This window comes from Pteropus alecto, unplaced genomic scaffold, assembly GCF_000325575.1.
Source record: "Pteropus alecto unplaced genomic scaffold, ASM32557v1 scaffold326, whole genome shotgun sequence".
In the NCBI taxonomy this organism is placed as follows: domain Eukaryota; kingdom Metazoa; phylum Chordata; class Mammalia; order Chiroptera; family Pteropodidae; genus Pteropus; species Pteropus alecto.
This window is the reverse complement of record NW_006438873.1, coordinates 499,052-516,259: the sequence shown is the minus strand read 5'-3', so window position 1 is coordinate 516,259 and position 17,208 is coordinate 499,052. Positions and strand designations below refer to the sequence as shown.

Below are 17,208 nucleotides of genomic sequence, written 5' to 3'. Positions count from 1 at the left end.
ATCCCGCTGAGGAAGTCCTGGGAGAGAAAGGCAGCATGAAGGTACCAAGCCCGGCCACCCCTGCCCATGAGCCAGAGAGGTCAGAGGGTGGGACTCACTGCTTCTGGGATTCCTGGTGTACGGCCAGCGGTCTCGAAATTCCAGGTCTCTGCTCCTGCCCCTCCGGTCCCAGGCCCGCTCCCAGGCCCGCTCCCGGTCCCAGTCTTGCTCCCAGGCCCGCTCCCGGTGCCGGTCCCAGTCCCGGTGTCGGTCACGATCCCACTCCTGGTCCCAGTCCCGGTCCCGGTCTCCTGAGAAAGCCAGACATTGGAGGCGTTAACAAGGAGTTGTGACACACGCACTTGTCCTTCACATGCACTCTCTCTCTCGGAGGGCAAATCCCAGGCTGAGGTCTCTGGATGCCCCAATGCAATCTAGACCCTTCCCAGCACCCTGGACCTGGAACAGTTTCAGGGGCTTTGCCTGAGGGTAGGCAGGGGGGACTGCTTCAGCTCTACCTCCAACACTCCTGCTGGGTCCCCAGTTTCTACATGGTCAAGTCCACACTCAGGAAAACTGTAGACCTTCCATGTCTGGCTCAGCCTGGCCCATGTCAATGTGCAAGTTGCCCTGCCTACAATCCCCACCCAAAGTGATGCTTTAAAAAGTTCTCTGAAGAACCTTTAACAAATAAAATGGCTTTAGAGGCCAAGGGGCAATGGACTTCACCTCTCCCAGAGAGCATGGGCACAGCCTGAGAAAGCTCGCTGTAAGCGTCCAAGAGTCTCAAATATTTCTCTCAGCATTTAAAACAGTATTGTATTTTGCTCCATATACTGTATTTGCTTTGATATAAAGTCTCATTATGTCACTAAATTACATTCCCCTCAGATCTCTGAGCAGCAAGGGCTGCCCCAGGAAAGGTGGCGATGGCCTCACTGAGCGTCCCTATGAGCACATATGGCAGAGTTGGAGAAAACTGGGCTCAAGTCTGGGAATGCGCCCCAATGGGTGGCAGTGCAGCCTGCCTGGGTTACTCACTGCAGAAACAGGCAGAGCGTGGTGGTGGGGATGCCGCTCCCTCTCGGCTCATGCTGTCTTCACTGTGGCCGTCACCGCTGCTGTCTGAGAGGACAGCAGACACCGACTCAATGTTTTGGTACCTCATACCCACTCACAAGTTTCCCCGAATGCAGGAGTGGAAGTCCCTACCCCTGCCAGAGCATACCTCCAGGAGAGGCTGCAGTGATTGGAGCCTCACGTGCCCCTGCCTCCTACCTGGGCTGTATGGGGACATGGCTGAGACTGCTACCTCACCTCCAACAACCGTAGCTACATACGGCTTTGGGGGCACCACATCCCTAGGTTTCACAAGAAGGAGCCGGGGCCATATAGAAGCTCTCCAGTTCCTCAGGGAACCCCTTTTACTTAAGTGTCACCTTTCACACCTCAGGGCACTGGTTCTTAATGGGGTGATTCTGTTCCTCAGGGGAAACTGGCAATGTCATACTTGGTTGTCATAGCCTGGGGGGGTGGTGCCAGCGGCATCTTGTGGGTATAGAGGTCAGGGTGCCACTAGACACCCCACAATAGGAAAGCCCTCCTGTGAAGAGAACTATCTGGCCCAGGACACAAGCGGTGCCAAGGCTGAGAGGCCCAGGGGCTCGCGGCCTCCTGATGGCCTCTTGGTCTCACCTTCTGGCTCATACATCTCCTTGTAACTTTCCAGCAGAGTAACTAGCTTTTCACAGCTCTGCGGCTTTTTTGCTCGCACCCAAGGCTTGATCCTTTCAGGGAGAATGGTCAGGTACTGCTCAAGAACCAAGAGCTCGACGATCTCCTCCTTGGTGTGAGTCTCCGGCTGCAACCAATCGAGGCAGAGGTTTCGGAGTTTGATCAAGGTCTTCCGGGGCCCAACAAACTCCACGTAGAGGAAATTCCGAAACCTCTGATGAAAGAATTCAGAGTCAGCTGCACCTCCTCCTATGATGGCATCCGGCTCCTTAGTCAAGTCACTGTCTAGCTCATATAGATCTGGGGCCCACGACCTCTTGGGTTTGCTGGCGGACAAGTACTTTGGAGGCAGCATTTCTCTAAGTAAAATTTTCAGTGTTGGAACCGAACATGAATCAACAGGAAAGATGCAGCAGCCTGTGACAGTCAGTACTCAGGGACCTGCAGATCGTAAGGAGATACACACATGTCCCAGAAGTCGAGGACTAGGCAGCAGTGTGCTGCTGCCCGACAAGGGGCATCTACAGTGCTTTGTGCATCACGTGGGGGAGAGATGCACAAGCCCCCCCATACACAGACACACACAGGACACCGAGTGTGCCTCAGCACAGGCGCTAAGGCATGACTTTTGGGCACCCCAGGGCCTGTTTGAAGAGTCAGCTCTATTAATTGGTTTTGTGACCCTGGACAACTTACTCAATGTCCTAGAGTCTGTCCCCATAGCTGCAAATAAAGAACAACAGAACCCCCCTGCTCCCCCTTTGAGATCTGTGAAGCTTAAATAAGCTAATACACCTAAAAGGCCCAACTACAGAAGCCCTGCACAGGGGAAATGCTCAGGGTGCTAGCTGGTACTAAAACTGGGTGTCAACTGTTTTCTTAGCAAAAACAGACAGAGGAAATTAGGGAATGGGGACCAACTCTGCCATTTCTGAGCGTTTCTTCCCTTAACACAATTGTAAAGGCAGCAGACGTGTGAAAGATGGAAAAGCACATGAAAATGTCACAATTGTTCAGCTCCAGGTGGTGACAGGATGGCTAGTGCTCTTATTTTCACGGACAATTTCTCTGCGCCAATGCTGCTGCACAAAGTGTGGCTACTTCAATCAAAATTCAGTAAAATTAAAAATCTAGCTTCCCAGCCCCACTAGCCACATTTCACCGGACAGCACAGGACATCTCCAGCATGGTGGCAAGTTCTGTTGGCTGTATAGTGTCTGTGTCTGCAGGTATGCACAGGATGATCCCTAATGAGGCAGTGAATGCCCTCCTAAAGAGCGTCTGTCTCCAAACCCAGCTTCAGGCTCCTGCCACTTAGGTCTTTCCTGAGACTCCTTTTATTGGGTGTTCCAAGCGCTGATCACATTTCTTTTTAAATCTTTGAGTTAACTGGCTTGTCTCCCCATAGCAATCTGTCAACTCTATGATGGGACTGGAGACAGACGTCTCCATCACTGTATCCCCTCGCGCCAGACACGAAGCCAGGTATCAACACTAACACTGCATGCTGGGAATAACCTGTGCAAACCCATTTAACAATTGGATTTAGACACAGGCCTGCAAAAGCACGGCACATGTCAGGGAGAGGGAACGCCCTGGGTTAACCTCTAGGTCTATGTCTAAGACCTACTCTTCCACCAGTCCCTTCTCAGACAGATATGTCGGTGAAGCTCTCTGACAATGGGGCCTTACCCTGCGGGGAAATTAAATGAAATTTTGGTGAATTTGTAGAAATCCTACACAGCTGACAAACCCATGTTATCCACACAACCAGTGCAAATGTGATGAAATAGCCATCGGGCTTCTTCATGCTATTGCACACGCCTTCGCCTTGCAAGTCTTGCCAAAGGTTTACCTTATCGCTAAAGAACAAGCTTTCTACTTTGACAAATGTCTGTATTGTTTATTTGCATAGCTGCCTTAATTTTTAATTCTCTGCTTCCTCCTTTAAAAAAAAAAAAACTTTTTAGGCTGAGTATAACAGCTGATTTTCAATCTTTTTTTTCCTCATGAAACCATTAAGGCTATACATTTCCCTTTACTTAAACCATTTTAGCTGCACATTCAGTTCTATTATGTAGCCTTTTTATTGTTGGTCAGCCACAACCGGTGTTAAAGTAGGCAACATAAGGAAAACAATCCAGGTCTGGGTGGCAGAATTAATTTACCTGATAGTTTTGTACTTCTGTGAGGGCTGCCACTCCCTCCCTGTCTTCCCTGTACTCCTTAGGGAGCAGAGGTAACTATAGGAGGGTGCTAGTTAATACTCTGCTGGATGAAAGAGTTCCACAGCAGGGGAAAGGGCAAGTGCCAGGGCTCTAGACCACTGGTGTGACATATTGGATGAGAGCACAACTTTACCCAGGACCTAAGAGGGACTGCTCCTGACCAGAGCACAGTCCTCAAAACCCAGTGCCCATGTGGGAGAAAGGGGAGGGCAGAGAGCTCAAGCCTGCCCTGTGGCATCCAGACTCAAGAGAAAACTCCAGTCCCCTGGATGACACCAGCCCAACCTCTCAGAGATAACAGGACACCCTCGGGTACGCACATCACCTTTTGGAGAACAGGATCCTTTCTGGAACTTCAGAACAGGCCGCTATCCACAGGAACAGAGTCAAAATGCCAGGGACCTGCAGACATTTTAAAGAAAGAAATACGCAGACAAATAAACATAAAAGAAATGTAAAAAGAACAACAGAGAATTAATTCTCCAAATGGCTGTGAACTCAGATACCATTACAGATGAGGCCTTTTCTATCATTTTCAAGGAAAAGTCAATTCTCATGTCATATAAACCAACCAAAGAAGAGAAACAGAAAGCTTTCAAATTTTCTTTATGAAACCAGAATAATTCAAAAACCCAAGACAAAGATTAGCACTAACAAACCTCAGGCCAAACTCACTTATGAAAGCATACGTAAAAGCCTTAACGCTATCACTATTGATCATTATTCTATAGAGTTCTACCCTACTTCAACAAGGCAAGAAAAACAAATCTGAGGCACAGAAAAGATATGAAACTATCATTTTCTGATAAGATTGTCCACTCAGATACTGTGAATCAATGGAAACAGACCTTGTAGTAATTTAACAAGAAAATCACTTGTAGCAGACTCAAGTATGTATTAGCAAATTTTCTTAAATGTGAAGAATTCCATTTTCAAAATAAAAAAATGAAAAAGTAGCACCTACATGACTAAAATGATAAATTATATTGCAACATAAAAGGCAGTAACTGAAGACACATAAGATAACTATGGGAGACATATGGATCCAGTATACTGAAGCTTTAAGTCCTCTCCCAAGTTAATCCACGTTATCTCATGGAATTTCAAAAATATTGATGTTGTAAAGCTGGACAATGGTTCTAAAGTTGACCTGGAAGAATTTCATTTGGCTCGGTATTTTGAAAATTCATATGAAAAGGCCAACAAGCCATACACAAAATTTAAGAAATGTTTTAATATAATCTCGGGGTAAGAAAAGTTCTTTTACAATAGCACTAAAGGCTGAAAGATGACATAAAAATAACAAAGAATGGTCTTCTCTATATCAAGGCCAAATAAGACAACAAAAGTCACTTACAACTTAGGGCAAAAAGACAGATTCATTTAAGAATCGCAATACAAAGTTACCATATAGTTAAATATTTGAGTCTATAAAAGTGGCATTAAAAAATAGTAAGGGACATAAAAGCATTTCAATAAATAGTAATAGGAAAACTAGCCAATCTTTAACTGGGGGAAAGGTCACACATACATAAGAATGCTAAAACTGAAATCAAAAAAACCAAATGAAATGAAAAGATTAATTTTTATTATCCAGGAGCAGGGAAGGGCTCTTCACACTTGACAATAAAATCAGAAAATACTGAAGACAGCTTTGGTTTTACACATATACTTCTCTATTAAGTTAATTTTTCTAATAGGCATGTATTTGAAGCACAAAGAACAAACAGGTGAAAACTATATAAGAGCTGAAGGCTTAAAAAATTTAACAGGGAATCAATAGTTCTCTTAAGAAAACATAAATACGCAAACCTGACTCAGGAAGCAGAGGAAAACTGAGGAAGTAAATAAAAACCGTCCAGGTCACAGAACAAAGATGGAGGACCTCATAATTCATTAGTAATACGACTATTTGAATGTTCCCAAGTATCCTGCCAGCTCCTATGGAACTCACTCACTCCTCAGGTTTAGGACTGCCGTAGCCACACGTGATCTCTGTTAAATATGCTCAAGATTTTACAACCAGGCCAACGAACAACCCTTGGTCAGCAAGAGCTTTAAAAAATGAAAGATTTTTAACAGGAAAACCTTAGAAAAATCGGACTGTAACTATTCCTTCCCACGATGGCACAGGAAATTCATCTGAGAGTAAAAAAGGGCCTCGGGAATAGACTCATCATAAAGGTAGATGATGTACATGTATGTGTGAAAAAACTGGAATATTCATGTACAGCTTGTGGCAATGTCAATTTTATGCAGAGCAACCTGGCTACTTATCAAAATTAAAAATGTATATATTCTGTCCTATAGATTCTGCTTCTATGACTTTATCTTGGAGATAAGCAAGGACATATGTGTAAGAATATATTCACTGAAGTAGCTGATAATGGACGACAGCTATTATTTGGAATATAAAAAGCTCTCATAAAGCAGTAAGATAAATGGCCCAACGTTAAAATTAAGAACATTAATATAAGGTTCATAAAATTAGTGATGAGCTAGTATTCACATCAGAAATAAATGCAAAATTACATCAGAAATCAAAAAAATGTGAAATATTACAATAAACACTCTTTTGCCCATCAAATGGGCAAATATTTCAAAAAATAAAAATCGGTGGTGAGAAGCTGGCTGGTTCAGATGTGAATCACATTTCTGGATGTCACTGTGGCATAAGTTTAAAAAAAAAACAAAATATTAAAAATCAGCAAGTCTATTTAAGTACAAAGATAATCAAAACAAAGTATTAGAAAACCAAAAGGCTAAAAATAAAAAGTCAGCCATCTACCATGATTAAGTCCTTATATATACATCTAATTTCCAGTTTATAAAAGGGAAAACCCTTTAGTACTAAAAAGCTATTGCACTAAACAATGGCAGTAACACGATTTTACACATGGAGCCATGGAAAGGGACGAGCATGTGTCAGAGAAGTATATATCCTGTTAACGCATTGATATATGACTGACGTCCTGACACGGGACAGAACAACCAAGAGTCACACTCAGGAAAAGGAAACACTGGTGGTGGTCAACAGTGTCCCACAGGGTTACTGATACCTACGAGATGAGGCTGGGTGCCCCTTGCCCCTAGCTCACCCTGTCTTCCATTTGCAGTCTAAAGGGATACTGTGAGTGGGGCCAGACACTGAGCCAGTACTTGCCAGAGCCCTTGCTCACCTCATCTGGGGAAGACCAGATTCCCAGGGCAACACCTTCAGGACAGAGTCTCTGGCCAATCAAAAGCATAACTGCTCTACCCTCTCCACACACTTCCCCAGTCTGGCTTCAGCCTCCACCAGCAACAGCCACGCCCACCATGAAGGCAAACAGAGGACAGTGGTTTGGAGGTGGCTAAGAAAGCAGCAAAAAAGGAGTCATCTAAAGGTTCGTCTGATCAGATCACGGGGAGTGGAGGTTGAGGACAAGTCTGTCCAGGGCCAGTCCATCAGTAAGTTTCCACATATTATCAGGGATGTGCTTGAAGACGCATGACTGCAACAGACAAGGAACATCTGCACTTCCATCTTTCTCATCCCTGTTATTTCCACCTTTACGGGACTGACATACAGAAGGTGTTCGAGAAACTCTTTTTTGCACCTAGATGCAAAACGTTAAATAAATCCAATCTAGATAAGTCTACGTAATAGTCAACAACCATGAAAGGCTATTCCAGGAACACAAGGATGACATTCCGTTAGGGTAAGCTGTTACATACCATGGTTTAAGGGGGAAGGGGACACATGGCACTGCCACATATAAAAAACATCGACAAACTTCAACAGCCTTTTCTTATAAACTCTTAGCAAAGACGCTAAGAGACCATCTAAACACACACAAAAAAATTGATCTCAAATAAATGTGAGCAAACATAAAGGTGTTGCATCTCTAGGTGGGGACAAAGAAAGGAGTCCGACTTTCCACCATAACTACCATTCAATGCTGTTCTGGCAGTCCTAGCTAATGCAACTGAAGAAAAAAAAAATGAAAAGGCATAAGTTTGTGGAAAAAGCATTATTCTGAACTGAAAAACCTTATCAATAAATACAGCAAGAAAAAAATCCTATTAATAGCAAAATAAATTCCCATAAATAAATTCAACAGTCTGCAACCCCACACGAAATTTTTTAAATGTATAGAAGAGTATAAAACAAGTCCTAAATAAATGAAAACATTTTTGGACAGGCACATGGAAATTGTCACGAATCTTTCCTTAAATATAAATGAAAATCTAATAAAAAGGTGGGAGCTTTGACAGACTGAGAATCCAGATCCTTTAAAAGAATAAATGTACAGAAATATCAAGACAATTCTGAATAAGAAGGAAGGCAGGTGGGTGGCAGGGGTGAAGGGGTTGTCTGTAAAATGACAAACTTGAAAACAAAGAATTCTTTCCAACACAACCATGAGTGAGTGCAAGGACATACACGAATGGAGCATAACACAGTCCTGAAACTGACTTGTATGTAAGTATATACACACATGGGAATTTAATTGATAATACAGTTTTAAAATCAAGAACAGCATTAATTATTTAAATACGAACTAGGCACTTTCTTAGAACTAAATGGTGAGTACATATTCCAAGGAGGTTGGAGTAGGCCTTAGAGATCAGGGAACCAATAAAGCCAGTGCTGGAGTCTGGCTTCTTCCTCAAGAAATCCTATATTTCAGCTATGGGTACTCTAGAAGGCTAAGGCCTCTAAAGCCAATGACAAACACACTTTATTCTCACTAAAATAAATCACTGCATTCAAAAATTTCACCAAACAAGAGAAATTAAAACATGAAATCTTTAATAGAATGTTATGTAACATTAAGTCATGTTTCCAAGAAATTTTGTAGCTTTATTTTCTGATCATAAACATACAAGGTAATACAAACTCAGACATTACAGAATATTTAAAGACTGCAGGCCACACCCATTGATCACGTGTTGTTATACTAAACCTTTGAAAATCTATATATACATACACTAACATTTTGTTTTTACCAACATGAGACCATGCCAGGAGTTCTGCACATGTATAAGCCCAGTAATTTATGATGAGTATCTTTCTATAAAAGCGCATACAGACTTACCTCATTCTTTCTAAAGGCCACACAATATTCCATTCTATGGGTACACCAGTTTATTTAAACGCGATGGAAAATGACTAATGTAAAAAAAACAAATGTTTGCATTAAATGAAAATATTAGGGTATGAAACTGTATGGCACATGTGGCATTCTTAATTTAAGTATATCCATTTATAGATACACAGAAAACAATGTGAATGTTCACGCAATGGAATGTAAGGAAGTTTTTAGAAAACGAAGCTATAAATGGAGATGTATATATATGGAAAGTCTTGTATTGTTAAATAGCTGCAAAGAAGTATGTATAAGCTCACGTGTATACACACATCCATATAAATGGAGACTAAAAACATGATGACTACATCATACGAGGTCTCTGAACCTCCCCCAACCACTAACACCTTACATATTCGCTCTTATAGCCTGAGTTTGAAATGGTAATAAATTGGGGCCATGATCTCACTTATGTTAAAAAAAAAAATTATACACAGGTACTTAAACATATGGTAGTATGTACAAATTAAACTGGAAGAAAACTTCCATATAAACTTTTATAAACACTATTCATAAAATGGAGAAAATCAGAATGAATGATCAATAAATGAGCTTTTCCATTTCTTTTTGAATTTCAATTTAGTGTAACTTTAAATTCACAATCAGAAAAAAATTTCAAATATTTGGAAGTATGTTCAATTGCTGTTTGTCTTCCCTTTTACTTTCTGCTTATTATTGCTCATCAGTACCCCTATCCCCTGCAGTGTCCCCAGGACACACTTGCAGCTCACTCTGTGACCACTTCATGCGCCCTCTTGGCTACCCCATAATGGTCCCAGGAGTCTGCCATTGGCTATCTGTAAATCCCTCTGGGCCAGTGCACTGCTGATGGGGCTCCATATCCAGACCTTGACCTCATCGACAGCTGTCCCATTTGGTAGTTCAAACTGAATTCTGGCTGCGTGGCAAACCCATCACCTTCATTTCCTGACTTGGTGGGCTCTCACATACCCAAAGTTACTAAAGGTTCCACATCTCTCTCTACTCTCTTTGGAGCAGAAATCCTAGTGTGAGTCAAGTAGCCAAGGGCAGGATTTTTTAAAGTCTGAGGATATGGGTTGGGACACACAGGAAATAGGCACAACTCTGGTCCTAGGGGCCTAGATACGCCACCAATTCCAAGGGGAGAGAAGGAAAGAAGACAAATGATGGGAACCAGCAGTAAAGTGTCACCCTCCATATGGGCAGGTTTTCTAGCTGTTCTTCCACCTCCAAATATCTGTTCTTAAATACACTGGACATCTAAGCATGAAATGTAAGCACTGTACGCAGTGTCAGGAATGAGCTGGACTGTCTAAAACCACAGGACAGTGGTGCTGCCTGCTGGATAACGGTGCTGCCACTGTGGTTTACATGGCAGTACTTCTATCATTTGAGTGTTTTATAGTACTTTACTATTATTTCATAAAAATGAGTAGAAAACAAAAGCATGGGTTTCACAATCAATGTAACTGAAACAAAGAAAGATGGAATTTTTCAGGCCTTCCTGCCACAATTAAGGGGTCTTTGGCCTCAGTCAGAGGATCAATGAATGGCTCCAGTGCTCAGCTGAACTGGGAAGAACTCAAACAACATGAATCAGAGGCTGGAAATGTGGCTGGGCTGTGTTCGGAAAGAAATTCCACGACCCCACTGTTTGCCCTCAGGCTGCCTACATCCAGTCAGTCGCAAGAGAAGCTCCATGACACCTTCATCAACCTGTTTCTACTCACTCTTGTCCCTCATCAAGTACGCCTGGACTCAGCCCCCTCACTTGTTCCACCTACCTTGTGAGGGGCTGGAATTGAGACCTTTAAAGTCAGGAACCAAGGCAGTTACTGTCTTCATTTCTCACGGACAGCATGCTGTGCAGCCTCCTCTCTCTCCTCATGCGTACCATCCTCCTGCCTCTCTGCAGACTGACATTCTCTACATCAGCATGCACGTGGAGGAAAATGCCAACCCGGCCCCAGTGCTCCCTTATCTCTCAGGTTAGATGCTTAACACCAAAAGACTCATCAGTCTGGGGCCTGTTCAGCCAAACTCCCCGAGGCTACCAGTAAAACTTGCAGCTCAATTGTCTAGGGCTGTGGTTCTCGAACTGGGGGTGCCAAAAAGTAATCTGCGGTACCTATGAAAACTGTACCTGTCTCTCCAGGTGTGACAACTGGGGAGGTCCACTATTCCAACAAGCACTCTGGGACCTGTACTTTGAGAACCACTGCTCTAGGCTTAGGTGTCCATCTGATCCAATCAACTATGAACAGGCACACAAGGACGAGAGAGTCTGGTGGGGAAGAATCTTATACAGGAATGTGAGCAAGGAGTCAGACCACTGCCCCTGCCACGCTGGCCATGACCTCCCACTCTGGTCTGCTGGGTGGCTCCTCTCGGATAATCTCCATATCACCCGGGGCTCACCTCTAGCATGTACACTTAGCACTTACCACAATGCAGCAAAACCTCCTTAGTGTTGTCCATTCTTGAGGGCTCTCTCCCTAAATTCTGAAAAATGGGAATTTAGTTTTATGATCAACCCCCATATAGTTCTACACAAATAAGGCTACTTTACAGAGACAAAAAATACCTTCTGAGTCCATATAACTTCTCTGAGCAGATTTAGATGTCAAAACTTGGCTGATAAGATTTTTTTTTTTTACAGGAGGGAGGGGATGACAAAGCAGGCCATAAAGCACTGCTCATCTAACCATCCAGAAGAAAGAGTGACTCTGATCAGACCCAACTTGAATGGAGATTGTGGGGTGGGGGCTGTGGGCTAGGGCTTCTGCTATCATGGTACCCCCAGCAAGAACTTCACTGCAACCAGATGGTGGCACAAAGCTGCCTTCCATGCCAGTGCTATCCAAGTTTGTCCCTATCTTCATGATTCCACACTCACCAAACAACCTTCGTATATGGTTTTGTTTCCCATGTAGGTCTGCCTACAGGGAGAGAATTTGCTGATCATACACACTGTGAGTATTTGGGTCCTTGCTATAGTGATCTCCTACCATAAATCAATAAACCAAAATTGAAAGACCAGTAATGCCATATTTCGGTCATACTATTTTCCAAAACAAACTGATGTCAGTATGGCTCACGCTAAGTCTCCTGAGCTTTATTAATATGGATGAGTCCTTAAGCGAAACAAGGTTTCTCAGTTTCCACAGGCTTGAGCACCAGACACTGGATACTTGGAGCATTCACTGAGGCCACGAATAAACCAACCCACCCCCCAGGGCCCATTTGAGAAGGTATGTCAGCCCTTCCCCAGGTGGTAAAACCATCTGCATAGCCACCTATCTCTGTGGTGAGCATGTTTCCTTATGTTCCATTTAATTGGAGTTCTCATCTTGTAGACATCGAGTCCAGGGATTATGTCATACACCTCTGAAGACCTGAAATCTAGCATGACTCTGTCCTGTCCCGGATCAGGCACAGCAAGGCTTGCTGTTGGAATGAACAACTTTTGGCTATTCTGCTCACTTCCCTGGGTAATAACATGATTCACGAGTCTGATCTGAGTCAGCCAGCACCCATGAACAAAGAGTGCAATCCCTGCTGAATCCGTCTCCTCAATGTGGCTCCCAAATCCATCTGCTTCACTTATTCCCCTGCTGCAACTCTCATCTCTCACTTGGACCTGAGGTGGTCTCCCTGTACCCACTGTTTCTACCTTCCTCTTCTGAATCCTGCAATAAGATGATATTTCTAAAAACCCAAATCTGATTTTTCATGGTCAGAATTCCTCAATGGCTTTCCACTGCGCTTCAGACCAAGCCCAAATACTTCCAACTGATTACAAGGCCTTTCTCAATACAGCTCCACTTTTTCCCACCATGCCACCCTAACTCTGTCCTTCACTCTGCTCTAGGCCTCCTGGACTTTTGGCTCCTTTCTTTGGATCCCTTAGGAAGGTCCCTGTCCCTTCTCCTTAAGATTACTCTTCCCTTGACAGATTATCATCCACTACTCTTTATGGCTCAACTTTAATGTCTTTGACTTTCTCGGGGAGGCTCTACATGGACTCAGATTAAGTTAACTGCCTGCAGTGAATGTTCTCTTTTAAAGGCAGGAGCCACACAATTATTTTTTCAATGTCTTACATTACCTAAGAGACTGTGAGCTCAAGGGGAACACTTCATTTCCTACTTGGGGCCATGTCTGATAGATGAATGATGAATCGCTCATGCTTCTTTAATCACCCAATAAGGAAGAAAGAGTAGGCCAGAAGAAGTAGCTGTATGTTGGGAAGAGTTAGGACACTGAGAAGGATGGCCTGAGGCCAGAAGAATTTCTGGAGAACACATGATCCACTAGAGAAGAGTCTGTGCATTCTCAGAGAGCACAAACAGTGCTTGTGTGGCTACATGGAACACGTGTTCAGGACAAGTGTCAGGATGAGGAAGGATATGCTGCTCACTCCAAGGATGGATGTGGCAGTGTGAAACGAAAAGTCAGCTCACCTGGATTCAGCCACCTAGTGTTTGGACCTAGGCCCTCCTCCTCTTGCCAGTCGTCTCTGAGAAGGGTAGAAGTGCAAGAAGGCAGAGCTGGGGAAGGAAAACACAAGACATCAAATTTATTTCGCAATTACTGGACACCTCAGGCTGGAATGATCCCACGACAGCTATATCTTTATCTCCTATAGTAAGTGACATAGGTCAAAGGAGACCAGGAAGAACAGCTCCCCCCGCAACTTTCCCAGAATGGAAGGGCAATGAATGGGCTGTGCATCCTGAGGTACATGTTGTACCCTGGGCTGTAATCACCACCTTTTCCCAATGAGGTTATGTCCATGGATGTGCAAGTCAATCTCTGGGTGTCTTAGAACCTTTTCTAACAAGCAAAGCAAAATAGTAAAGACATGGACTGGATTAAATCAATTCAAGAACCCAATTTCCCACATATTAGCTATGTGGCACTGGCCATCCCTTTTAAGGAAAGGGACACATGTTACAGGTTAAAAATTAGAGGAAAAAAATGGTTAAGAGAATACTATTATTTACTGCTAATTACATGCCACGTACCGAGCTTCGCACCTTACTTTTATTGTCTGTTAATCCTCACCACAGTGTTATTTTCTGGCTCTCATTTCACAGAATAGCAGAGGTTCAGAGAACTCAATCTCAGAGCTCATGGCAAACTAGTATAGATCAAACTCAAGTCATTTTGAAAAAACAGTACATCCGTTGATATTTCTCATGGAGGCCTTGTGGAATAATGACATAGGCATCCCTTACGAAAGTGAATTGAAACTCGAGTTCTGCCATTTAATAGCCAGTGATGCAGAGCCAGAAATTTAACTCTGCTATAAATTTAAGTAATACAAAGGGACTAGCTTACGTTAGGATCTTAATGCTATTATCACTAAGAAATGATATCATTAATCTTATGTAATATTTTAGAGGATATCAACACGTTCCCAATAGATTAACACTACATACTTTAAGTCCCACTGTGAGGCAGAGCATGCATTCAACCAGAGGCCGCTGGGGGAAGTACCTCTATGGTAATGGTTCTGGTTTAAGTTAAAGCTGTCACTGTCAATATACAATTAGGTTTCTCCCACCACCTATTTGGGAAAGAGGAATCCAGTGTCACTTTCCCTATTTCAAAAACAGAAAAAGAGATCTGATTGATTGATTTAAAGAGTCTTGGTGTAGCTAGGACTAGAAGCTCTTCCTCTTACCTCAATATGTCACCCCCCCATCGCCCTCTCCTGGCAGTCCACTGGAAGGTGCAGCAAAAGCGTCATAAGCAGCTCTGACCACACGTGGCTCCTCCCCCAATTCTCCTAAGAGGTGGTCCCACCCCATTTAGCTCTCCCACAGCCCGCCCCACCAGGGCTTGGGAAGCCCAACTCCAAACCACGCCCCTACAGCCTAGGGAGTGCCCTCCTTTAGGGCATCTCCCATGCCACATGGCCCTCATGACCATTTACTGAATTCTCCACCCCACCAGCTTCATGCCTTCCCCTTTGCACAAACCCTCACTGCCCTTGGAACCTCCAAACCCCAACTTATATGCACAACCCACCGCCTCCGTTTTCTCACTAAAGATCCTGCCCCTTCCAAATCCATTAAAATTCCTAAATTCTGAACTCGTTTTCCTACTAATTGACCCTCAGAACTGTGCAGCCGAACTTTGTCCCCACATTTCCCGACACTTGGCTTTGGCGTCTCTCAGGAAACAGACCGTCACGTCGCGCGGCCACCGGGAGATAGCGTCATTGAAGCAAACGCACCAGGCTTGCCAAATAGGCGCCTGCGTAGTAGCCAACACAGACGGCAGAAGCAGGCTCTGTGCCCAGTCCCTCAGGACACCGAAACCCCTCAGTCCACCCCTGAAAGCCCCGCTGTCACTCAATGGCACCTGCTCAGTAAGTCTTGGTTGTGACCTCTAGGCTGCCCCCTGCAGCTCTGCCTGATTAAAGATGGCGCCTGCGCAGTAAGCCTCTGCTGCCACCTACCCACCAACAAATGCAAAGCTGAGCTGAACACGGGTCTTCAGCCCCAGTCACTCAGACTAAAGCAGCCCCTACCCTGGGCCCTCCCTTGCAGTCAGCCCAAAGGTCATTCAAGAGGATGCTTGCCCATGCAGTGAGCCTCGGATGCCATCTGTTGGCCAATGCAGTGAAGTGAGCAGGGCTCCGCAACTCCTCCCTAGGGCACGCCCCTCCAGCTCCACTGTCATTCATTACGGTGCTCTTGCTTGCAATAAGTTTCACCTGCCACCTGTCAGCCAATAATACAGTGCTAGAGTGGGCCGGGCATCTGCAGCACCTCCAGTCACTCGGGACAAAACAGTCCCTCCCCTGGGCCCGCCTCCTGCAGCTCCACTGTCATTTAAGATGGCGCCTGTGCAGTTAAGCCTCAGCTGCCATCTGCTGGCCAACAAACGCAGCACTAGATGGGCTGGGGTTTGCACCCTTCCTCAGCCAGTCAAGCAAAACACGTCAGCCTCTCCCTCAGGCCTGCACCCAATGCTCCACCATCATTCAAAATGGTGCCTGCACTGTAAGCTTCGGGGGCCATCCATCGGCCAACACAATGCTAGAGTGGGCAGGGGTATGCAAACCCTATCAGTCACTCAGGTCATGCGGCCCACCCCCTGCAGCCAGTCCTGCAGTTATTCAAGACAGCACTCGCACAGTCTCGCCTGCCACCTGCTGGTCAACGTAGCACTAAGGTGGGCGGGGCTCTGCAGCCCCTCCCCCAGGCCCGCTCTTGCAGATCCGCCATCATTCATGATGGCCCCTGCACAGTAAGCCTTGGCTGCCACCTATGGACCAGCTACATAGTTGCAGAGTAAGTACTCTGCAGGGCTGCCCATGGATGGCCCCACCCCTCAGCCCCGACACGGCACCTGAGCAATGCATCTTGGCTACTCCCCCGGCCCCTAGCCCTCCTCCCAGCCAAAAGATGGGGCCAGATACATCTTCAAGTGAAAAAAGCCCAGGGACAATAGGGGAAGGGGTGAGCCTAGGCAAGGAGAAATAGCAGGTACACTGACAGCAGGTAGCCCTGTCCCTCAGGACAAATAATTCCACAACGGCATCAGCTACAGCAAACTCCAAGCACAGCGCCTGGTGTCACCAGATGCCACAGAACTGGCCAATAAATCAGGCCGCTAGCCATAATCCAATCTCAGAAGTCAGAGCTTAGACCCATGCCAGTCAGAGTGGCACCGACGTGGCAAGTCTCTGCGGGCAAACACATGCCCAGCAAAAAAGGTGTGAGGACGACAGGGTCCCAGAGCCTCAATCACTGCAATGAACACCAGGCCACCGCGGAGACTACAGACCTTGGTCCTGCCCCCTGCTGTCAGCCAACCAAGACCACGCCTGCGCGGCAAACCTCAGCCAACCCCATCAAAGATGGCGCTAGAATAGGCGGGGCTCATCAGGCTCATCATAGGCCAGGGATAGGCCTCTGCCCCACCTCAATCCACAGTCAGCCAATCAGGACAGTGCCTGCGTAGCAACCCTTGCCGCCCACATCAAACATGGCGCGAGGTTAGACGTCCCCCTCCCCGCCGCCCATCACGGACAGAGAAAACACTCAGGCACGACAGCCCTTGGCCCCGCCCCCAACAGCCCGTAGCCCCTCCCACCGCCACTGCGGCAAAACAAGCCCCACCCACAAAAGCGGCAG

General features: G+C 45.4%; 1 protein-coding gene across 1 annotated transcript in view; it reads right to left on the bottom strand.

Moving 5' to 3' along the window:
• The window catches only part of PEG3 (paternally expressed 3), a 30,878-nt gene that overhangs the window by 13,035 nt on the left and 635 nt on the right, over nt 1-17,208 (bottom strand). Inside the window, exons 2-7 of the mRNA XM_025049592.1 lie at nt 13,519-13,605; nt 4,267-4,343; nt 1,675-2,154; nt 1,021-1,104; nt 99-290; nt 1-17 (exon numbers count right to left, since the gene is read on the bottom strand). The exon at nt 1-17 is cut by the window's left edge and continues 22 nt beyond it. Of these exons, the coding sequence (XP_024905360.1) occupies nt 1-17; nt 99-290; nt 1,021-1,104; nt 1,675-2,068 (687 nt within the window). The 5' untranslated portion in view covers nt 2,069-2,154; nt 4,267-4,343; nt 13,519-13,605. The remainder of the gene's footprint in view (nt 18-98; nt 291-1,020; nt 1,105-1,674; nt 2,155-4,266; nt 4,344-13,518; nt 13,606-17,208) is intronic.